Consider the following 25,820-nt stretch of genomic DNA (forward strand, 5'->3'; position numbering starts at 1 on the left):
GGTGAAACTGAAAAGGAAATAAAGTGATTTCTACTGAACTTGATAATTATAATTTAGTTTATTATTTTTAATTAGGTTATGGCGATAATCGTAGATATAACTATCAATTATTATAGTTGGGGTGTTTAGGAAGTAATATAATCCATATAGTGGTTAATGATTATACATAACCTCAACAATATCTTCTATAAATTTAACCGCAATGATAAATATATTTTATGAGATAATAATAATCTTCTAAACGTACTTAAAAAATGATTGGAAAGCTACTTGACAATGTTGGATTTGATTTTACAAGATGATATTATAATATTTGATTCAACTTTTCTATTTTTTCCATATAAAACAAGTTATCTGCTTGGGTAATCTGGACCTAGTGAATTCGAAGGCCTAATTAGGGTATAAACTTGAGGTTATTTTAGTTTTTATTTCTCTTACGAAATAATTGCACTAACAAACTTAACCTCACTTTTATTTTGTATAGCTTATGTTTTAATGATTCCTTTTGTTTAAAAAAGACATTTTAATAAGAATTAATTTCCATTTTATGAAATAAATTAGTGTATTAAATCCATCAAACTCGTACAATCTTCAAATTTCGTCGAATCGAATACCGTGATTACAAATTTATTCCTTTCTTATGTTTTCTGTTCTCCACTTTCAGTTTTTCGTATCAATGCAAATGAGATCTCTTTTATCTTAACTAGAGATCGAAAATTTCCTTTATTCAAATTTCCTTTATTGATTGTTTTAACTAAGAATCCTCGAATCCCTTCAACAAACTTGGATCGTTCAGTTTATTTATACAAATATACAGTATTGGCGTTTGCTTTTTTAGAAACTCTAACTAGTACAAAATATTATAAAATTTCAAGTTTTCTTTATCTTAATTACGTTAATAATACGAGGGCTGCTACAAACAAACAAACTCGTATTAACCGAAGCAATATACGGAATTACGAAATTTTAAATTAATTTTTTTTAGGTTATAGATGGCGTTCTGCTGGGGTGTCTGTTTCATATATATTTTTTCTATTTATTTTAATCAAAATTTCACATTTTTTTTATTCCTAATAAATCTATCTGACGCCTTTTAAATCCACTCTAACTTCATCGTTGAAGATTAAATTTTCTCGACGCCTTAACTCGCATCTTTCGATTTTCAAATAAAATTTGAGTTTCCTGAATACCGTTCTGAAACGCTCATAAATTATTGCTACGACACATCAATCACACTCAGTCTCAGCTCTTACTGAACATCAACAAAGGAAAAGAATGATATCGAAATTCGAAAAAAATTACTTTATACAACTGTATATTGAATATTGAACAAATTCAAGTTGTAAATTAATGCCCTGGGTTTAACCTCTATAGAATTTAATAAAAAAATTGCATCTTCTTTCAGGACTATCTCTAAATACATTTTTTGCTGGCAGAAACTTCTAAATCTTCTGTGATAAACGAAATAGATTTCGAAGTTTACAATTAGTGTGTTTAATCATCCTCCGTACAGCCAGGACCTTGTTCCTAGCGACTATTTTCTTGATAGTTCAACGATTATGACATGATTTAATACTCATTACGATTACAAGACATGCAATTGGGCGAACATGCCACATTAATTTTATAAAGATGTGCGCCATGCTATGACAAGCGCCTATATGTCAAAACTAAATTTATTTTGTGGGTATATCTCGTATATTAATATGTATTTTAAATGAAAAAAAAAATACAAACTAGATTGAGTATAATTTTATGTGGATTCAACGATTGACGAATATAATGGCGCAGTCCAATAGGATTAACCAACAGAGAAATACAAACTTTTAAACCCTCCAATGTCATGGGTTTACGTGTAGTTTATCCTGTTCGGGATGAAGTTGTCTTAATGTTGAGCATGGAATAGGAAATTTCGTAATTTTAATTACGTATATCGATATTTAAATAGTTGTTATAATTGTTATTGAAAGTTTGGAATTGGTGTTTTAAAAAAATTGTATAAACCCTTCCAATTGTGTCCATGATCTCTAGTGTTGTATAATTTTTTGCACAATAAGTTATTTTTGATATAAAATACGAAAAAAATTAAATTTTTAATCAGACTGAGTCGATTTTAAAAAAATAATTCGTGAATAATACAGGTATAATGAAATAACTTATACAAAAATGTAACATTTATTTTTTTATTTACGAGCAATTAAAAAAATACCATTTCGCGCTTCCAAATCCCAAAGTTACCATTATACTTATTTCTCCCTGCCTTACATGTACATTTTCCCTTTAATTCCCCAAGCAAATTAATTCCCTTGCTCTATAAAATTCTCTCGTACTTATGGTTTCATGTCGAATCATCGAATGAAGAATTTTTTCATTAAACGTTACACCAACAAATGAATTATCAATTATAATTATATTACAGTTTACTTTTTTGGGACACCCCGTACGTACCTGAGACGATATTCGAAACTGCATCAACTCGTTATTGGGCATTACAATTTTAGGTTTTCTACTTATCGTATTTTTTCGAACGGTTCGGGTAAATGATAATTGTTAACCGTTGTTATAAAATTATAATCTATTTTAGAAAGATAAAATAAAACAGAAAACGTTAGTACACGTTATTGAAATCTGTCAACTGTCATCCATATTTTTACTACCGCGTTCACTATGTTGGATATAATAATAATAACCTAACCTAACCTAACCTAACCTACCGGGTAGGCAACAAACAACGAAATATTATATTATAGTTAATTATATATATTAAAAAAATTAATGTACGCTACTGCATTAAGCATAGTTTTATTTAATTTTCCACACTAGACATTAGTTATCCATTAATTCAAGCATTACATACGAATCAGTCAACACTGACCTATTTATGACGTTACCTTGATCGCAAACAAAGTAATCATATTTTATTATACTAAACAATTTTCGTATATCGTTAATCTAGTTTAGAGGAGGAATGAACTCATCACACAATTGTTTTCAACTAGTTTCTAGAAAGTAATTAAAATCGAGTAAATCAATTAAAAGATTTCAGACTCCTTTATGCGGTCACGTTTTTTAGATAGAATTTTGTTTCGGTAAACAACATAAAATCGTTTATTTATCAGTAATTTCGAATGCATTCTATAATCTATTTTCAATGTCAAGGATATTAATAATATCAGTTTTTATCGTATTATTAGCATATACAAATTAAGATAATTCTTAAATTATTTTATGTTGCAACACTGTACGGACATGTCAATCCGACTATCGGAAATCTTTTAGACATTCAGTAGTAGTTACTTCATTCTTGTGGTTTGGGTAGCGCACTTTTGTAAACATAAATTTGGTTTAAACGCCAGGTCAACTCTCAAAATCACCTGCAATTTCCTACATACACTTAAATATTTGTAAAATAAGTATATCTTTTGCGTCTCGCAAGGGAAGAGGGTACAAAATATTTTTTAATTATTTCGTGGACATTGTTGAGGTTATGTCGAGTGTAAATCAGTACTGATTTAGAAACTTACTTTTCATTTTATTATACAAAGTAAGCCCCACGAATAAGTACTAGAAAATTTATTTTGAATGTTTTCCAGAGGTTAGTTTATTAGTTGTTTTTTTTTGTTTCAACAGCTGTACGTCTTTCTCGAAATGATTGGTTTGTTCGAGTTTTAAAAAATGACTTATTTGCTTTATGATAATGATAAGATGGTTTTGTCACAACAAATATTTATACAGATTAAATAGAAAATTCATTTCTAGTTCGAAGATAGACGAAGGGGTTTAATATTATCAACAAGGATGTATTGAAAGAATTATATGGTTATATATCGGTAGATTTGAAACTATTTATAATTTATACAAACTATTTTGATTATTTTCACGTTTTTTGTAATAAAATTTCAAATTTCTAACTGGAGAATTGTGGAGCTTGCTTAAATACGATCAGATTTATGTTTTCTTTGTGAAGATGGTAACTGGATTATCGAAACTTGATTTGATAATGGAATAAGAATTGTTTTACTCATATTTTTTCATTATTTCTACTTTTGTGGTATATTCTCTTGTCTATATGTCAAAAATAGGTATCAGTGACAGTTATAATATTTTCCGAAGCTATTTTTAACTTTCGTTGATTTTTTTTGTACTTTTCATATATTTTATTTATCGTGGAGTTGATAAAAAATGTATTAAAAGTTTTTTTGTCGATTTTATTGAACTTTTTAATCATCTAATAACTTTTAACATTAAAAAGTTTCTTTAATTAAAATTTGATTGCAGATGAAACGTGAAAAATTCCAAAAAAACTTGGAATTCGTTGAAATATTGAATTGAAAAAAAAATAATCAGACTAGACAGAGTTGCGTCAAGCCGAACTGCTAATGATTGAACCAGTGTTGCCAATTCGGATTTTGAACAAAAATTTAATATAAAAAGTTTAGCTGATTTTCTTAGAACAGAATGGAAGATTTATGTTCCTTAGAATTTTCCATCCACGGTTTAAACCTTGTACAAATTGAGAAGAATACGCCTAAAATACATAGATCTACGTAAATAAACGTGGAGTTGGCAACATCGGAAAATAATTGAATTGAGACTACCATTTTTTAATTTTCCACACCTCGTAACATTCAAAAATTTCTGTATATAGACTTACAGACAAATAATAATCCTTCGTTAAAAAACAATCGATAATTATACATCAGACAAACATTGTGGATGGATCGCAACACCGCTTCTCTGTTATCGAATTTATAATGACCCTACGACCTTGAAAACCGGCATGAAGGGTCTCTCTATATTGGGCCTACGTCAAACTACATTCCCGGTAGGTCCAATATCGGCTGCATTGCGTAGGGCTACCGATTCCTCTCTATATTGTGTTTTTTAGGCCTGTTAACACTAATATAACTAAAGGAAACAAAATGTGACATATTTATATATTGTATTTATTGCATGGATTAATCGTAAATAAAATAAAAAAGAAGTTTTAGTCATTTAAAATATCAAAATAAAATTTCAAACGAAAATATTTTTCGTCCTCACATTCGATTGAATTGAGAATCTGTCGATGTTATTGTCCGAAATAATTGTCATTATCGAGATCTTGAATTGAGTGATAGATATCAGTTGATATTTTGCAATAGAATAAATGTAAAACGTCAAATTGTGAGGACGTAATTTCAACTTTGGATATACAAGTACTTGGCCTAAACAGTCACAGCTTTGTCATTGATTTCCACGTTTAAATTGCATTGAGTATACCGTCAATTTTGTTCATTTTCCTATTAGTATTCAAGTAGTATTTGATTATGATACCAGCTAGTTTCATATCGGTTTCAGTTAATAAAAATGAACGAGACTCCCGAAGTATTTACTAGTTGTTTATAAAACGAAAAATTCTTCTTCCCACACAATTTTTTTTTACTTTTCTCGATCTTTACTAGTGCAAAAAGATTTCACAAACCGTAACGACTTCTGACGTGATTCTGCTTTGTTTAGCAAATTCAAGGTCAACAAGTTCTTCGTTGCTCCACTGCCTTTTATTTTGAATATAATCCATGGTCAAGGTCAAATAGAATAACCATTTACTAACAAAAAAAATCAGAAAAAACTCTGACATAGATTTTTTTGTTATTTATCGAATTTGAGAATGATTTAATGTTTAAATTATTACTCAATTTAGTATTTTTTTGACGATAAGTATTTAACGAAATGAAATATGATTTCAGAACGTAGGTACTGATTGTATTGTATACTTTTTCTTGTATATCATTCATATGAAAAAAAAAATAAATTAAACTTGAGTAGTAGGATGGAACCCATTGTAAAAGGAGGAAGAAATGATGAAAATGAAAAATAATTTACGGGTGATCTGAGGGAAGGGAAAGGGGGTGAGTTTTTAAGGGTACAAAACGGTTTATCTCGATTTTTGGCAAAACTACAAGTCCTATAGGAAAAAGTTAAATAGCAAAGTTGTAGATAATGAGAAGATCTACAACTTTTGTATTTACACTATTTTCACATAACCTCAATATTTATATGAAAAATTAAAAAAAAGTTTTTCGTTTTTAATTTTTATCTTTTACAAAAAATATTTTTTTTTCACGAAATTTTGTGAAAAGTTTCCTTTTTATGTCCCGTATACATTGTAATTTATTTGATTTGAAATATTTATTTTTTCACGTTATTTTGACATAATATCGAAAAAGCACCCTAATCTTCGAATGAAAATTCTCCCGTCAAAATATCGGATTTTTTTAAAAAGTCGATGTGTTTTTTATTCGATGAAAAATCTACTTTCTAATAGTATAAAAAAATATTACCATTACCGTGGTAAATTTTCTCAGAAATGGCAAAAAATAAGACGAAAAAAACCAGCATCCGAATTTTTTTTAATCATTACGTACAATTTTTAATAGTTTATTAAATTTTTCCGCTCTAATTACATGGAAAATATGAGATTTCATGTTACATTGATGGACTTTAGTAATTAGTCTAGAATTTTAATAAATATCTAAAAATTGTAAATGATTGAAAAAAATTTCGAATGCGAATTTTTTCGTTTTATTTTTTGCTTCTTCTGAGAAAGTTTACCATGGCGATGGTAATATTTTGTGGTAACAATCAAAAAGTAAAGATTTCAAAGAATAAAAATCCCACCGACTTTTTCAAAAAATGCGATATTTTAACGGAATAATTTTCATTGGAAAATTAGGGTGTTTTTTCGATATTTAGTCAAAATAAAGTAAAAAAAAAACAAATATTTCAAATCAAATAAATTACATTGTATACGGGACATAAAAAGGCAACTTTTCACAAAATTTCGTGAAAAAAAAATATTTTTTGTAAAAGATAAAAATTAAAAACGAAAAACTTTTTTTTTCAATTTTTCACATAAATTTTGAAGTTATGTGAAAAAGTGTGAATACAAAAGTTGTAGATCTTTTCATTATCTACAACTTTGCTATTTACCTTTTTTCATAGGACTTGTAGTTTTGCCAAAAATCGAGATAAACCGTTTTGTACCCTTAAAAACTCACCCCCTTTCCCTTCCCTTTGATGTAATACCTCGGAAACCATAAACTGAAAGTTGTGGGCCTACTTAAACTATTTAAGTAGTTAATTATGAGTATCTTTTGAACAACATAATTTATTTAAAGGTTATTAGTTAAAAAACTGAAAACTATTCATGTTTCTCTTGGAAACTATCTAGTCCAGTCATTTTAGGTAGGAAAATCGAGATACCCAGCTATAAAATCGTTCAAATTTGTTCATTTGACATCCTAAAACTCTTTTTAAAACTCACATATAATTCGATTTGAGCAACTTTAAAAATCGGGGGTCAAAAATCAAAAAAATTCGATTTTTTACACTTTTTTTGTAAATAACTCGTTTCCTATGGATTTTACGCTATTTGTATTTCTAACCAGTATTATAGAGCATTAAAATCTCTACAACTTTTGTTTAAAAAATTTTTTCATACGGTGAATCGTTTCTGAGATAGAGGGCGGTTAGAATCTCGTTTGAATTTAACTGATAGTCCCAATCAAAATAATTTCTTTATAAATTGTAACTAAATATATAATTATAAATAATTTTTATTTTTTATTCACATAATCGAGTTGTTCATATTTAAAATGTAAATAATCGATAATTAGATATCACAAAAAATGTATCTTGATCCAGAACAATATATCGAACAAATATGTTAAAACACTCCGTATAAAATGGAAAAAAAAACTATTAGGATTCGAAAGAATACTAGATACAAAAATTTTTTGTACTGAAATATATATTTTTGGTTACAGTATTGGTGGTGGAGCTAATGGTATCTTCACACGAAGATTGGACTTCAGTTCATTCAATGCTCTTCCGAAGAACAAGTTGAACTCTTATCAAATTAAGGTAGATATTTCGTTTTTTTTTATCATATTCCCCATGATATTCAATCTGAAATATGTTTTTCTTAATTAATTATAACTTGGGGTTCCTTAAATCGCGTATTTGTTTGTATTCAAAAGATAAATGATGATATTAACTAGTCTTGAACCAAATTTATAGAAAATATGAAAGTGAAGATAAGAAAATGGATTATTTTTGATAAAAATTGATGTTTTATTTAATTTAATCGTCTTAACGTCATCCCTTAATGCATTCAGCAGGTCTTACTAATAATTTCCCTATTGACTTTTAACGAAATAATTAACTATTATAATCAACTTCATTATTCGATATTTCAATAGTTATTTTCACTTTCAAGTATCCACTTGTGCGACTGTAGGGCACGTTTCGAATTTAGTTACGCGAATCACCCTCTTCACCTTGTCCTAGGGACACGACACCACGATTTGCTCCCTTATAACTTCGTTCGAATCAATAAAAACCTTTGGGGGCTTTTAGATGGATGCTTGTTAGAGTGTAGCTCTTGTTTTTGTTTGACATAGCAGATGTGTGAGTGAAATCTATCAATGATACAAATTTTTTTATAAAGACTTCACGATATCAAAGGATATTGTCGATTTATATTTTAAATTTTTTACTATTCTCTGTTTACGATTTGGTGATATGTAACGGAATTATCGAAGCAGGGGTTTCTTTTATTATTTTTTTTTGTTGAAAAAATCAAGCTCCTCAAAATTACTCTTCATTTTTTGGAAATGTTTGACTACCAAGTAGTTTTTTCAAATCTGGGAACAGAAAATAATCTGAGGGGCCTTTCAACACTTTCTTCTTAGCCAAAAGCGGCTTTTTTTACAATATTTTTTTGCTTAAACGTTGCATAATACTCGACGTTGATAGTTTTTCCTTTTATGATGAAAATTATCTCACTCGCATCCCGAATAACCTTGCTTGAAACCGGTTTTTCTTTTTTGATCCATTGTTTGGATTGTTCTTTTTTATCTGACCACCCTGTACGTACATCCACCAATTTTTCGCTCTTTTAAAATGAATGTTGAACTTGCTGTTAATTAAAAACACATGTTTGAATTAAACGTTGAAATAAAATGTACGTCTGGCATTTTACAAGTGATTATCGGTTGCAAATCGATGAGAAAAGAAGAAGAAAAAAACTGATTCAGACGATGTTTTGTGAATGTCATGAATATATTTGCAGTTACATAATTTTATTAATGGTATACGTGCTCGTTTTAAGTTGTGAATTTACAATTTAATGGGGTTATCTGAGATGAAAACGTTGTTGATTTTCTTATACACATGACCGATTTATATTTCACAGTTTGGTCATTTATAGTACAAGAAATAACGCGTAAAAACGATAACGTTCGTGTACTATAACACAAACTTAAATCTAACAAATTAAAAAAGAAATTAATCAGCTTCGTTATCGATATAAGGGACTTATACATTATCAATAATAAGTATTGATACATTCATTATTATTGAAAATTGAAAAAAAAAATAGAAACATGTTTAATACAGGGTGATATTTTCCACATTCTCCACAAGAAAAACGTAATATTTTTCTTGCTTTACAAAGGCATTTACAACATTAAAATACACCAATAGATTTTTCTTTTCTTGGTTAATTAATAACTTTCTCTGGTTATTTACAATATAAAATTGAAATACGACAGATTGAAATCCATATTTAACCTCTTAGTAATCAATCCAATCAATTCTCCAGGTCCTTAACAATAACCTTAAGCATAATTTGAAGTAGTTTCTACGAAAGCAAATATCATGGTTAAATAATAAGAAGAGAAAGCTCAAATTTATCCCAGTTATATCAACAAGCCTCTGATCACTTCTAGAATTGTTCCCTGCACCATTGACCCCCCCTTGGAAGTCAAAAAATTCATCTACTCGACTCCAATAACATCTCAACACTTGGTAATGTCTTCTAACTACCAAATAGGATGTTTATAATTGCCTGACATGAAGATCATTCCATCAGCATCTTCATTTAGCCTTATAGTCTAACAGCAAGTTCTTTTCTCAGTATAGAGTAAGACTTTATTTGACCTGAGACTTCACCAATTGCTTGATTATACTAAAACTTCCTTCCGGAACTATCTAAGGTTTCAGATAGCGTTATTAGTAAAGGATCCTTTATCCTTATACTTGTTGTTGTTTGATTTGTCGTGTTTTATCCCCACCACATCAAGGATAATTAGTCAACTTGGTGAAATATATGTACAAAATAGGGGGGATAATATTTCATTCATAAAATTGTTTACGAACTTTTGGTGATCTCACGGTATATCAACTCACTTAATTGCGTATTCCATTGATGTAGTTCTTGCTATCAAATCCAGTTGTTGCATTCGTAACTGTTTTCGTGTTTGTGGAGTCGTAACTTGTCCAGTCTCGTTACGTCTATTTTCGAATCTTATAAGGCGAGACGATGTCCAACACAGAAAAGAGCTCTCTTTGAAATTACAGCTGGCAGGAAAAGTACCGTTAAAAATCCATTCGATGTTAATAATTTATACGGTTTAATGCTGTTCGGATCGTCGGATATGTTTATTTATTTAATTTAATTACACGGAGAAAATAGTTTGTTAATCGAATGATAAAAACTAACTGTATATGGCAAAATACTATACTAATAAATGGAACATCCTGTATATTAATACATTTTTGAAATCTACGTAAAATTTTAGTATACTTTGATATAAAAACTTTTTTCCAAAAATGAAAACTTTTTGAGTTAATAATTTTTTTGTAAAAAATTTGATTAATCGAATGATGAAAACTAACTGTATATGGCAAAATACTATACTAATAAATGGAACATCCTGTATATTAATACATTTTTGAAATCTACGTAAAATTTTAGTATACTTTGATATAAAAACTTTTTTCCAAAAATGAAAACTTTTTGAGTTATTAATTTTTTTGTAAAAAATTTGATTAATCGAATGATGAAAACTAACTGTATATGGCAAAATACTATACTAATAAATGGAACATCCTGTATATTAATACATTTTTGAAATCTACGTAAAATTTTAGTATACTTTGATATAAAAACTTTTTTCCAAAAATGAAAACTTTTTGAGTTACTAATTTTTTTGTAAAAAATTTGATTAATCGAATGATGAAAACTAACTGTATATGGCAAAATAGTATACTAATAAATGGAACACCCTGTATATTAATACATTTTTGAAATCTACGTAAAATTTTAGTATACTTTGATATAAAAACTTTTTTCCAAAAATGAAAACTTTTTGAGTTATTAATTTTTTTGTAAAAAATTTGATTAATCGAATGATGAAAACTAACTGTATATGGCAAAATACTATACTAATAAATGGAACATCCTGTATATTAATACATTTTTGAAATCTACGTAAAATTTTAGTATACTTTGATATAAAAACTTTTTTCCAAAAATGAAAACTTTTTGAGTTACTAATTTTTTTGTAAAAAATTTGATTAATCGAATGATGAAAACTAACTGTATATGGCAAAATAGTATACTAATAAATGGAACACCCTGTATATTAATACATTTTTGAAATCTACGTAAAATTTTAGTATACTTTGATATAAAAACTTTTTTCCAAAAATGAAAACTTTTTGAGTTATTAATTTTTTTGTAAAAAATTTGATTAATCGAATGATGAAAACTAACTGTATATGGCAAAATACTATACTAATAAATGGAACATCCTGTATATTAATACATTTTTGAAATCTACGTAAAATTTTAGTATACTTTGATATAAAAACTTTTTTCCAAAAATGAAAACTTTTTGAGTTACTAATTTTTTTGTAAAAAATTTGATTAATCGAATGATGAAAACTAACTGTATATGGCAAAATACTATACTAATAAATGGAATATCCTGTATATTAATACATTTTTGAAATCTACGTAAAATTTTAGTATACTTTGATATAAAAACTTTTTTCCAAAAATGAAAACTTTTTGAGTTATTAATTTTTTTGTAAAAAATTTGACCGTTGCATACCTTTACAAATTATTTTTTTACGAAAATACCCTTAAAGATATGAAAATGGTTTCTCTTCATTAGTTTTAGCAAGGTCAGACGTATTGGAATCTATGTTGAAATTTTTTTCATTTCATACAGGGTGTATATAAAAAGTGTTTAACGTCATAAATATCAAATTTCTTTATGTTTTTAAATAGAACCACCCGGTTTTTTCTATTTTAATGCATTCGGAGGTAAAAAATAAGGCAAATTCATATATACTATCCTATACCTAAACCTTACAGTTATCTAGATATTAAATGTTTTCTGTAAATTTTTAGAGTTGCAGGTATGATCTAAATTTTCAAAATTCACAGAAAACATTTAATATCTGGATAACGACAGGGTTTGCGTATAGAAAACTACACTTATTTTTTACCCCCGAATGCATTAAAATAAAAAAACCGGGTGATTCTATTTAAAAAAATGAAGAAATTTGATATTTATGAAGTTAAAGTTTAAACACTTTTTAAACACACCCTGTATGAAATAAAAATTTTTCAACATAGATTCAAATACGTTTGATCTTGTTAAAATCCACCGAACAGGAACCATTTTCATATCTTTAGGGGTATCATCGTAAAAAAATAATTTATAAGGGTCTGTAACTCAATTTTTAATAACTCAAAAAGTATGCATTTTTAGAAAATAGTTTTTAGACAAAAGTATACTGAAATTTCATATAGATTTCAAAAATTTATTAATATACAGGGTATTCCATTTATTAGAATAGTATTTCGCCATATACAGATAGTTTTGACTCGTCGTGGGACACCCCGTATAAATAATAATTGACAGATTTGACGTACAACGAGATCTATAACGCTATGTTTGATGTCTGTATGTGGAAATTTCCACAAAGGCTTTCCTTAACATCCCTGTAAAATTTGTTGCAGTTATTCCTACCCTCATTTCAACCCCTAACTCGTGATTACACAACACATAGATAGAATACTGCATTTGGGGTCGGAGACGGTGCTACGCAATACGCATAATCCTGATGGGGAGACTTCTGCAACGTTGCCATCTATTTTCCAGGAAAAGTTTCCATATTTGCTTATTGAAATAATCGTATTGCCCTGATACGGTTCCTAGTGATCCTTGTCAGGTTAAAAGACGTGACGTCGAGAGTGTGGATACATAGCAATCATGTCGTCTGTGTATAGTGTCTTCAGGAGTCGTCTCGAGAGATTCATGTATTTGAAAATATGTTTTTTTGACTTTTCGACAATCTGCGTTCAAGTTTGACAGAAATCAAAACGAAAAATGAACTTCTGGTGGTGATTTTTTATCAGAAAATCAAAACTTAACTTCATGAATACTATAGGAATTCTGCATCATCAATTTCAATAATAAAAAACATACTAGACGCTAAATATATTATTGTATATGAGAAAGCTTGTTCTTCAATATGATAAATCCTAAACACATCATAAAAATTCTGGTTTTTCGAAAAAAAAATCGTTAACTTTGTGTCTAAATTTTCGTCCTACCTGCAAAGTATTTCAATGTGGCAACGTGGTAAAGCTCAACGCATCAAAAGATGGGGTAGGTCCTTAGCAACGCAGGAACCCCAAATCGTGACCCTAGCTACGTGCACAAGCATTCTGATAAATCGTTAATTTTGCGGTATCATCATTATACCATCAACTCATTGTATAAGAAATAAATAATTTGATTTTACCATCGTTCGGAATATCAGAAAATTCGTAATTTTTCCAATTTATGATGTTTATTTAAATAAATACGCAGTTCTACATTTCCTCCAAGTGATAGTTAAGTTTTGAGATATGGCAACACTGATGTGGATGTGTCAAAGTTTGTCATTTTTAATAGCGAACGTCAAAAAATGGAATTAATTATTATCTACGACTTTCTGAATAGTACCAGAAGTTTTCAAAACAATCACGGAAACTAATTGCGATTTTTCACACGTCAATTTAAATAAAAACGTTTTTGAATAGTCAAAATATCGAATTGATGGATCATCCACCGTACAGTCCTTATTTAGCATCCAATTATTTCCTCTTATTCCCGCTGAAATTCAAAATAAATAGCGGGAAAATGTAGATTAGAATAAGACAATTAAGTTCTTTGAATAGATGGAAAATACCTCAAAGATTTGACACATGATTCTAGCTAAAATTAAGGAAATTGTATACCTGGGTCAACTAATACAAAGAAGGACCACAAAAATTACAACACGAGACACCAAAAGATCCAGAAGAAGACTAAGATGGGACTATGGTATAAAAAAATTAGCAACAACGACTTGGACTAACCAATCGTAGACATCAATGGGCTTAAATGAAGGACCAAGGAGACAGCTACTTAAAAAGTCGCTGCATATGATGATGATTTTTCTAGTAAATTCCATATTAGATAAATGGTATTACAATTTTCATTATTTTAATTTTCTTTATTGTATTTAATGATTATTTACGTGTAAAATTGTCTGTATTCAACTAAAGTGCTGACAAGTTTTTCTTAAAAATAGCAAACGCGGTGGAAATACCTCTAAAACACTAACAGCGATGACTTCAAATTGTCGTCTGAGGAATCATGTCGTGTCAGAGGTTTTTCTGGACGTGTGCTTTCTATTTTATTTTTCTCGATTTGTCGCGATACTCAACTGGATTGACTCTGGATTTGATGCGAACAAAAAATAAAAACAACACAATAGATTGGTTACGAATACAAAACGAGACATTCCAAAAAAAGCTGATAGAAATAACACCTAAAGAGAAGGTTAAGTTCTGGTCAAAAGATATTTTTGATTAACAAGATTTTGAACAACAAATAAATCGTACAAAAAAAAGTTTTTCCCATGTCGTTTTTCCATTTTCGTGAAGTTAAAACGTGCATTGTACTAAATCTGGCGGGTAAAACAGAAATAAAAAAAAATTAGCAACCAATACAAAAACAATGGATATTCTAAATAGGACTAAATCGTAGAGAAACCAGGAATCGTATTCTTATGGATGTATCGAGCATTATAACACACATTCCAGTTTCTCTATCTATCTAACATGTTCTAAAATGACAGGAATTATCATAACATGCTACCAGAATCAGCGGTTTTAAAAGCAAACCGCCAGAACGTCTCCAAATTCGCAGAGAAGTTTTCTATTTAAGAGTGAAATTAACTTCCCTGCTCAATTGGATGGCCAGATAGAGTACAGAGTCTGTATTTGGACCTACTTCATACGTATAAGAACTAAATCCCATAATAGAGCCATTACTCAATCTTCTCCTAGAAAGACTCTAGCTGCAAACATTCCATTCTCAACTGGTGCTTAAACAAGTGCCGATACAACCCCAGCAATACCGTTTAAATCGAAAATGACTTTGATCTTCAACCCCAATATTGAAAACTTCATCGTTATTAGAAGATATCCTTTTCTAAATCCAATCTCATCAATCGTCGGTATTGGAATATCGGTTTTCTGGAATATTTCTATAACCTGCTGAACCTGTTCAGTATCTGAATAGCTGTGCGATACAGACGCAGCTGTATCCGCTTACTTAAATAATTAAAAAATGTATCACGCTCCCCAAAACGCTATTTGTTTCGTTGAGTTTTTCTGTTTACATACTACCCTTGTAAAACATCACTCAGGACAGCCACTGCCAACGTTGAATGGAGAAATCAAGCCCAAATTTTTGCTCTTCATTATCGTCATGCTCAACGTAGATCTCCTTCGAGTCTCCCGTGGATTCCTGGTGGTATACCTGGACCACCTTAGGAATCACGGCACTAGAGTCTTTCTGGAACCTCAAAATTCCTTCGTATTCATCGAGTAGTAACCTCAATAGTTCGCCATGACTGGCGGCGCATCCTTTTGATAAATACTTCACGATATGTTCCTTATAGACCACCTCGAGCATGTCGAAGAAGCAAATCAGCATATTTTCCACTTTCAACGTACTCATGGGAGGTTTTTATGGTTTTAGATCACTTGGTTTTTCTTTCGGGTTCTTACTGAAAGAATCAATTGCAAAAAAATAGTTTTCATCTTTGACTTGACTTGACACGCGCTTATTGTGATCTTGGATAATTTGGTAACAGCCACTGTTGACTTTAGTGCTTTGTTTATGGATCGTAATGAACAAATCGACCTTTAGATTTAATATACAAGGTGAAGTAGTTAATTCTGTCCTTCCTAATTAATGCAAGCGATTTCTAAAATTGTCCATTAGGTTATGAAGCATGCGCTGAGGATTTCCAATCGGAATCTTAAACTGTACGAACAGTTTACTTTAAAAAAGCCCCTACGAGAAATAATCACTTGGTGTGAAGTCGGGTGAGCCCATGGAATCGCTCCGACGATGTTGAAAAATGAATAATAACCTTAATATTCCCAAATACAGCACCGCATTCAACGTAACAGATTGACCCCTTTCAAAAATGGGATTATGATTCTCAAAATGTTATCTTGACTTAGAGGAGAGGTTGTTGGTGAAGTTGATGAAGGTTTTGATCACTTAAGTACTAGAGTTTTATTTGTTAACAAATCTCATTCACTCATTCAGAAGTTGTAAACAATTTTCTACCAAAAACGCTTCGTAGAATTAGTTTTGGGAACTAAAACCCTTCGAGTTTAAAACATTTTAAAACTCAGTTCGACCCCGTGCAGTTCAGATATTCAAAATGATCAACTGTCGACTTTTCCCTAAAAGAAATTTGAAATCTGAAGACTAACCTCAAATAAACGTTTAAAGAGAACATTTTTTATTCAAGCCTAGCTAAACTTTGGAGACGCTATGATATTACATATTAAGTAAAGTTTCATTTAAATAATATATTTGCTTTCCTTTATATTTTCTTCGCTATCCATCGTGTTATAATGTAATTTCTAACTTTCTAGCATTACTATGTTTATATTTGTTTCTAAATACAATTTGAAAAACAACAAACATCTTCTTCTTATCGTCATAAATCTCGAGACATTCATAATTTCCATATATTTTTTCTGGTACGCGATAAATGATATTCGTTCCCGAATTTCATCATCCGAACCGAATCGATTTGTATCTAAAGACATTGTCAATGGGGGCTTAGAAAGTCTCATGTTGTTGCTTTCAACTACCAGACCGAGCTCGGAATTTTCGAATATCTTTTCTGAGCTATAACTATCTAGATCTGACGAAATTGAATATTTATCCTAGCAAGACAATATGAATATATATACCTTGAATGGATATAAATATGTTTCGCTTGTCTCTTTATTTTATATACAGTATGTTTTCGAATAATAAGGTATATATTAAAAATATAATAGTTCAAGAATACAGTCCCTTTATTGGAGCGAATATACTTTTCAAAAATCTGAAAAATTAACCACCGAATGCTCGACCTGACTTTTGGTGGAGAAATACTGGAAGTCAATCCTGCATTTTTGAATACATAGAAAGTGAATTTGTGAAGGTTATCATTAGTTTTCCATCTCAAAGCATTCCAGTCACCATGGAACAATGGTCTAATCAACACCGAACGTTTGCTGTAAAAGTTTTGGGTAATAAATTTTGAACCTAGCAAAAACCGTTCCAACTCCTGAGAACATTGAACTCGTGGAGTATTCAGCTAGTTAAATTAGCTAGTCTGCACAGTGATACTCTTGGAATTTCCGACATATCTTGAGGTTCAGATATTCGAAGCGTTTTTGGGTATTGTTGAAGACAATTAGGAGTTTACAACCTCTGAATGAGTGACGAAGATATTTTCATCTCGTGAGATTTGTTAACAAACAAAACTCTAGTACTTAAGGAATCAAAACCTTCATCAACTTCACCAACAACCTCTCCTCTAAGTCAAGATAACAGTTTGGGAATCATAATCCCATTTTTGAAAGGGGTCAATCTGTTACGGTGAATGCAGTGCTGTATTTGGAAATATTAAGGTTATTATTCATTTTTCAACATCGTCGGAGCGATTCCTTGGGCTCACCCGACTTCAAACCAAGTAATTATTTCTCGTAGGGGCTTTTTCAAAGTAAACTGTTCGTACAGTTTAAGATTCCGATTGGAAATCCTCAGCGCATGCTTCATAACCTAATGGACAATTTTAGAAATCGCTTGCATTAATTAGGAAGGACAGAATTAACTACTTCACCTTGTATATTAAATCTAAAGGTCGATTTGTTCATTACGATCCATAAACAAAGCACTAAAGTCAACAGTGGCTGTTACCAAATTATCCAAGATCACAATAAGCGCGTGTCAAGTCAAGTCAAAGATGAAAACTATTTTTTTGCAATTGATTCTTTCAGTAAGAACCCGAAAGAAAAACCAAGTGATCTAAAACCATAAAAACCTCCCATGAGTACGTTGAAAGTGGAAAATATGCTGATTTGCTTCTTCGACATGCTCGAGGTGGTCTATAAGGAACATATCGTGAAGTATTTATCAAAAGGATGCGCCGCCAGTCATGGCGAACTATTGAGGTTACTACTCGATGAATACGAAGGAATTTTGAGGTTCCAGAAAGACTCTACTGCCGTGATTCCTAAGGTGGTCCAGGTATACCACCAGGAATCCACGGGAGACTCGACGGAGATCTACGTTGAGCATGACGATAATGAAGAGCAAAAATTTGGGCTTGATTTCTCCATTCAACGTTGGCAGTGGCTGTGCTGAGTGATTTTTTACAAGGGTAGTATGTAAACAGAAAAACTCAACGAAACAAACAGCGTTTTGGGGAGCGTGATACATTTTTTAATTATTTAAGTAAGCGGATACAGCTGCGTCTGTATCGCACAGCTATTCAGATACTGAACAGGTTCAGCAGGTTATAGAAATATTCCAGAAAACCGATATTCCAATACCGACGATTGATGAGATTGGATTTAGAAAAGGATATCTTCTAATAACGATGAAGTTTTCAATATTGGGGTTGAAGATCAAAGTCATTTTCGATTTAAACGGTATTGCTGGGGTTGTATCGGCACTTGTTTAAGCACCAGTTGAGAATGGAATGTTTGCAGCTAGAGTCTTTCTAGGAGAAGATTGAGTAATGGCTCTATTATGGGATTTAGTTCTTATACGTATGAAGTAGGTCCAAATACGGACTCTGTACTCTATCTGGCCATCCAATTGAGCAGGGAAGTTAATTTCACTTTTAAATAGAAAACTTCTCTGCGAATTTGGAGACGTTCTGGCGGTTTCCTTTTAAAACCGCTGATTCTGGTAGCATGTTATGATTCGACGGAGATCTACGTTGAGCCGATAATGAAGAGCAAAAATTTGGGCTTGATTTCTCCATTCTACGTTGGCAGTGGCTGTGCTGAGTGATTTTTTTAAGGAAAAAACAATTCTATTATATATTGTATTAACAAGATAAGAAGCATTGCATTGAATACGCGCTTATTTGTACAATTGCGAGAAGAAAATAATGAAGACTTTTTGTTACATTCCGAAGCACGCTCCTTGTCGAAAGGTTCATGGTTATCAAGAAGTCTTGACTCAGTTTTAGAGTTTCTGGTAAGTTAATATCCTGATTTACAATAAAACATGATCAATTTCAAAGCAGACTGTTTTGTTCAGAAAATTTAATAACCTCAACTTAAAACGAAGAGTTTAATTTCGATTTTTCTTGGTAAATTAAAATTTATAAAAGAAAATATTGGTCGGCGTAAATTTTTACAGTTTTCAAATTTGTAGAAAGCCTTGATGAAGATATTCAGACATACGTTCAACATTTCATCGTCTTACATGATTTTAAAATCAAATTTGAAGGTGGTCTGTCCAAATTCATTTGATAAAACTAGTGAAGTTGTCCACTGGATTTAGGACATAAAATGAATCGTGATTTTTGTACTCTGGGGAGCATACTCAAAGATTTTCATAATATTATGAAACATCTACAGTTGAAAACAATCGTTTTTTCGATTATGTGTTTAAAATTCAAAAATCTTTTTATAATTCGAATCTGGTTTATATAAATCAAGAGTATACATATACATATGTGAATTGAACTCATAAATAACTAAAAGAATTTTGTGAATCGTAGCAGATTCTTTGTCTGATATTCGTCTTGGAAAATATGGCAAACACGTGCGAGGAATATCGCCGAAAATCGCCCACGTCTCGACCAAACCACACCTAGACAATCACAATAATTTTATTTCCACTAGTTTCTAGATTACAACCGATGTTTTCTTTTTACACTGGTAAAACTAAACGAGGAAATTATGCGGTATTAAACGTTTTAAAACTAACCTAAAAAAAGTTTTTTTTTTCATCCTTCCAACAAGATTAATTCCTTAAGAATCACTTTTATATTTTTTCCTGATAGCTTTGAGCGATGACGAAGATGTTGTGGACCGGTCCATGGGAAGCTAATTGCTTTTCGGTTGGTCGGGAATGATGCGTGGAACTCTTGCAAAAACGCGGTCCTTGAGATAACCCCACAGGAAGAAATCACAGGGTGTCAGGTCAGATAACCGTGCAGGCCACTGTTCGAATCCGCGTCTGTCTCTCCATTCTCAAAAATGAGCGTTATTGTATGAAATGGCGAATGTTTGCGAGTGTTAAATCGTTGCCCTTCGACCACTTCCAGATAACTTTTCACTTTATCGATTTTCCGAAGTATTTGTCTATACAGAGTATCTTTAATCGTTTCATTTGATTTTAAACCCCGTCGAAATGTCACAGAACGAATCAGACGATTCGAATCAAATTAAACACGGTAAACTTGAATCAATAATAATTAGAATCCGTCACGGACAGAACTTAATTTCTAGGAGAAAGTGCAATGTCAGGTTCAACCCTTTCCTGTCACAATCCGTTCGCTATTTCACAGTCATTTGTTTTGAAAATCCGCAGACTAAAAAGACCCATCTCGTTTTTCATTCAATTTTTAAACAGGATTTGACAGTTCGATGTTTTTTTTTTTGGCTTTGGTTTCGACTGTATTAAAACCACGAACTTCGCAGTTGATTCGGGCTCGGAAGTTTGTTATAAGACGAAAATGTTTCTAATTGATGAGTTATAAGTATTCAATAAATAAATTCAGTAGAAACTGTGAAGGTTTTGCATTTCGTAACTCAATCTACGATTTATCGATTGTAGAATCTTTTTATTGTTAAAATCAGTTCTTTCAAAGACTAATTCGACTTGATATATTCACGAAAACACAAGATTAACGTTATACTATTTATATGTATTCTTGGGAGAATTTTCAAAATCACATATCTTAAGTTCTAAGTCAAAATAACTTCTCACTTCATATGTCCGGTGTTCAATTAGTTCGATAACATTCTGTCGACATTATTGACCACCGAACAATTTTTTTCAAGTTTGGTAACAGAAAATAATCCGATGGGACTAAATCTGCCGAATAGGGTGCAAGAGGTAGCAATAAAAACTTTTATTCAATCATTTTGGCCATTGGAATATCGGGTATTTCAGCTTGTGTACTGTTTTGGTGAAACAAAACTTTCTTATTAACCAACTACGGCAGTTTCTTCTTGACTTATTTGTTCAAACGTTGTAATAATATTCACCGTTCGTAGTTTTTCCTTTTCCAAGATAGTCAGTGGAAATTATCCCACGCGCTTCTCAAAAAACCGTCACCATGACCTTGTCTGCAGATGCAACGGTCTTTGCCTACTTTGGAGTCGATTTTCCATTTTAAATCTAAAATTTTGTTTCAAGTCTGAAGTGATGGACTCATAGTTATGAAACGACGTATAAATTTTGTGAAATACTCGATGGAAACATCTTCACGACGCTGTGTTTGTTCCATTTTGAACAAACGCGGTACCCATCTTGTGCACAGCTTTGAAACGTCTGCATGGATTTTCTTTAACATTTATGGAGTCGTCACTTAATTTGATCGACCACTGTGATGCTGGTTCACTATTAAATGGCTGCCAAACAAATACTAAACAACGCGTCGTCTCCAAACTTGATTCATAAATATTTTTAAAGCAACTCCCGCCATCTATAGGTCAGACCAGTTACTTCTTATTCTATATATATATACAATTTCTTAATGCATGTTATTCTCAGGTGTAAAAAATTAAAATGGGAGCAATTACACTATTTATATGATAATGATATTCTCGCTGACATAGAAACGTTTATTAACAAGAAGCAAAAAAAAATATTATTATTTATATGTAGTCAATGAAAGACGCACTATCAACCGGTTTAATGTTTAAGTTTGTTGATTCAAGTTCTGTTTTAATACCTTTACAACATTGTTTTTAATTGAATTTCAATATAATAAATAATTCAATAAAACATTAATTAACATTTTGTTTGTAATAACGATAATAACTTACACATTTTTTACTATTTATAAGATTTAGATTTTTTTGTCGATTTGAGGTTATCCCAGAATAAGATGGACGATTTGGCGCTCAAACTTAATATTAGAACCTAAATTTTCGAAATGTGTACATCGTTATCGAACGTTCTATACTCCAAACTGTACTTCGCCAATTTTCCTCATTCTCTCATCCTTCCTCTCCAAAGTTGGAGCCAAAACCTACGAATTTGTACACTATGAAGATTTTCCGTAACCTGGTGAACCCCTTCACCAGCCAAGTGGGGATTATAGAGGTTAATACATCCCCAGCTGTACCCGCTTCTTCGAATATGAATGTATTACACTCTTCAAGAAGCTCTCGAATGATTTTTCGGTTTCCATTATTCGTCGGAGGATATATAAGAAAAAAAATGAATCACGAGATCAAAGAGGAGGTAAAAAAATGAGAGGTTTAAATAGATTGGACAAAAGTGATGATACGGATGGTATCAGAGTGGGAGCTAACCAAAATACGACAAAAAGCACGCTGGCAACGGCAAGAAACTTTGACTGGTTGGAGGGTGAATAAAGAACGTAGTGATTGATCGTAAAGGAGGAATTCGCAGAGCACGAAGGAGCTCCCTATCTCTCTCCAAAATAAACCAACTCTCTTTCTAGATATTTTCATTTTGAAAGTAGTTTCGCTTCTTTTTTGTTTAGAATCATTTATAATTCTACTTATACCTCTAAATTATCATAAAATTACGTATTTGGCAGTGTTTACCTTTGTGAGACAGGTCTATTTTTAAAAAGTTGCATTCCTGTCCTATTATGTAAACAAATTCATCTGAATGCGGAACGTATCAAAAAACAAACAATCACGAATTTACATTTTGTTTTTCTTTTGATTTTTTTTTAAGTCAATAATGCACAATTGATTTGGAATTCCAAATAGAAGTAGAATTGGAGAAAAAAACTACATAATTTTACTTTTAGTCGAGTAATAAAAAAATAATTTACGTAAGATTGAAACAAATCACACCAGGGTTTATAATTTTTTCCTTTTCCATAATTTATTCACTGATACATGACTAAAAAGATTGAATGAACCGACGAATTTGCTAAATTTTAGATTTCCATTATAACCGAACAGGACAAGCGTCACGATCCATGTCATGGACGAGTTCGTAACAATAATATGCGAAGAAACCTTGATTGGACAACTATATACCATTAACAACTTGTCATTTTTAGCGTTTTCTCATTGGAATAAACCTTGTTTCAAAGGAAATTTATGAAAATCAGTTATTTGGCAGCCAGGTGATACAAGGTTCGTCAGAATTGTTTTTCAACGACGGGGTGAATTTATACGCTTGTATCTTTTACTTCAGTCCGCAAATTATAAACTAAACTTTAGCTGGCAAAAAAACTTGTATATATATACCTTAAAAGAATTTCTCAATAATTCTGGAACGTATACAAATAAAAAAATAATGAGATTTTCCTAGAAATTGGTTCTAAATACATTATATAAACAACTGTTCACTGTAAAAAGATCAAACGAACCGACGAATACGCTAAATTTTAGACTTCCATTATAACCGAACAGGACCTGCGTCACGATCCTTGTCATGGACGAATTAGTAACAAAAATAGACAAAGAAATCTACATACCATCAAAAACTGATGCGATTTTTTAGAAAAACCTGCCGAAATTGATCATTTTTGGTTGATTAGTTTTTCTTCCATAAACCAAGGGAATTCCACATTATGCGATTAAGATTTTGTCAGGTGATACAAGGTCAACAAGCTTTTCTCATAAACCAAAAACAAAATCAATATTTATCACTAACCTAACGCTGTGGTTCCTGTAGTGCCGGGGACATGGAAAAACAACCGGTGTCGTTGTAGGGCGTCACATGCGTCGACAGACTTTTTTTTTATTTATGCGCCCGGCGCTTCTATTAGCAACCCACTGGAACAGACCACCGAGGTTTTTTTACAACTAGAATCGCCGAGACCGAGGGTAGACACGTGTATATGATATTAATGGATTTGCTGTTCACAATAGTGAAGGAAATGACGGTGATTTTTCAGTAGCATCATCAGCATGATCAAGATTAAAACACTGACATAAATTATAAGAACTGAAAAATGTTTTCAGACCAACACAGGATTAAAACAGGGAGATCCGCTATCCACAATGTTGAATAGGTTTGAACAGAACAGGTACAAAGCAACTACTGGTATACGAAGACGATGACGAGGTTAACGAAATTTACAGAGCCCTCATAGCAAATCGAAGTTCAAGATAACACCACAAAGGAAAAGACCGATGAGAAGTTTATTAATACAACTGAAAGAAGAAAGTTTTGGAGGGGTTACCAAGGACGAGGGAGGAAATTTAGAAGCGAGGATGACGAGGGAAAGTAAACAGTCGGGAGCCCATAAGAGTGACCATAACTTCCAAGCTACATCTATACGAAAAATAAGACCAGCAGTGAGCTACGGAAGCGAAACAAAGCAGAAGAAGAGAAATACTAGGAGGTAAAAAGAAGGGGGAGTTATAGATGAGAACTACCAATAATGTAGTAAGGAATCTATTTGGAAAAGAAGAACTAAGCAAAAGAATAGAAGGAAGATGAAGGAAAAGTTGGTACGCAGAGGTGATGGAGAGGAAAACATGACAGTTGTTTCGGTACGTCTAAATGTTTCCTTGTTAACTTGTTAAGTGCAAATGGGCACTTTTTCGCTCTAACCTAGTATCTAGGAATCTTTCCAGTCATTTTTTTTTGAAGAATTGCGATTTCTCTTGACTCTTTTTTGAATGGAAACTGTTTTTTGTAACTGTCTTCACAATTTTTTTCACCAATAGTATTCTTGACAAGTCTAGAAAATGTATTTTATAAATTTATGAACGAACGCGATTTGAAAATTAGGTTCTCGGTTAAAACTCAATTTTTTGTCGAAAAAAAAAAAACTAAAACTTGAGAACCGAAACGTCCCCAGATTATCTTTATGAAAAGAGAAAAGTTTTTAAATTCGCCACTCGATTAATTTCAATTAGAAAAGCGTAGTTAACCATGAAAAGCTAAATCAAATTGCTAAATTCTTGCAAATTAGATTCGGCGCTTGCCCAGACAGTTTAATTCTTATATCTGGTTTCAAATTCATTCATCGGCGTGTACAAAATTCTTTTCCTTTGAAATAAACCCTATTTTTGATAAACAACAAATTTCTTTCACGATTTATTCGTTTTCTATAAACAATTTCTGAAACTTATTTCCATCATATCTATTTCAAAGTCGTATTTAAAATATAATCTTTTACTCGATCACCAAGATATTAAGAAATGACTCAACATATCTTTCTAATGAAGTAACACGTCTAAGAGTCCTCAAGGAAAAAAACTCCACTTAGAACAATCATTTAGACAAGGTTATCTCCAAATATTATGGACAGACTAGATTGTAATAAACATAAAGTGTTTAGGAGCATTCCCTCCCTTATCCAAGCAGTTTTGAAAGACCTAAAATTGTTGAGAGCAGCCTCAATTTAGCGTGGAGGTGTAAATAAATTATAAATACAGTAACTAACTCAAAAAA

At 31.3% G+C, this 25,820-nt stretch overlaps 1 protein-coding gene across 1 annotated transcript in view; it reads left to right on the plus strand.

Moving 5' to 3' along the window:
• The window catches only part of LOC130900941 (headcase protein), a 177,743-nt gene that overhangs the window by 39,384 nt on the left and 112,539 nt on the right, over positions 1-25,820 (plus strand). The window contains exon 2 of the mRNA XM_057811959.1: positions 7,809-7,905. Within this exon, the coding sequence (XP_057667942.1) occupies positions 7,809-7,905 (97 nt within the window). The remainder of the gene's footprint in view (positions 1-7,808; positions 7,906-25,820) is intronic.

This window comes from Diorhabda carinulata, chromosome X, assembly GCF_026250575.1.
Source record: "Diorhabda carinulata isolate Delta chromosome X, icDioCari1.1, whole genome shotgun sequence".
Classification (NCBI taxonomy): domain Eukaryota; kingdom Metazoa; phylum Arthropoda; class Insecta; order Coleoptera; family Chrysomelidae; genus Diorhabda; species Diorhabda carinulata.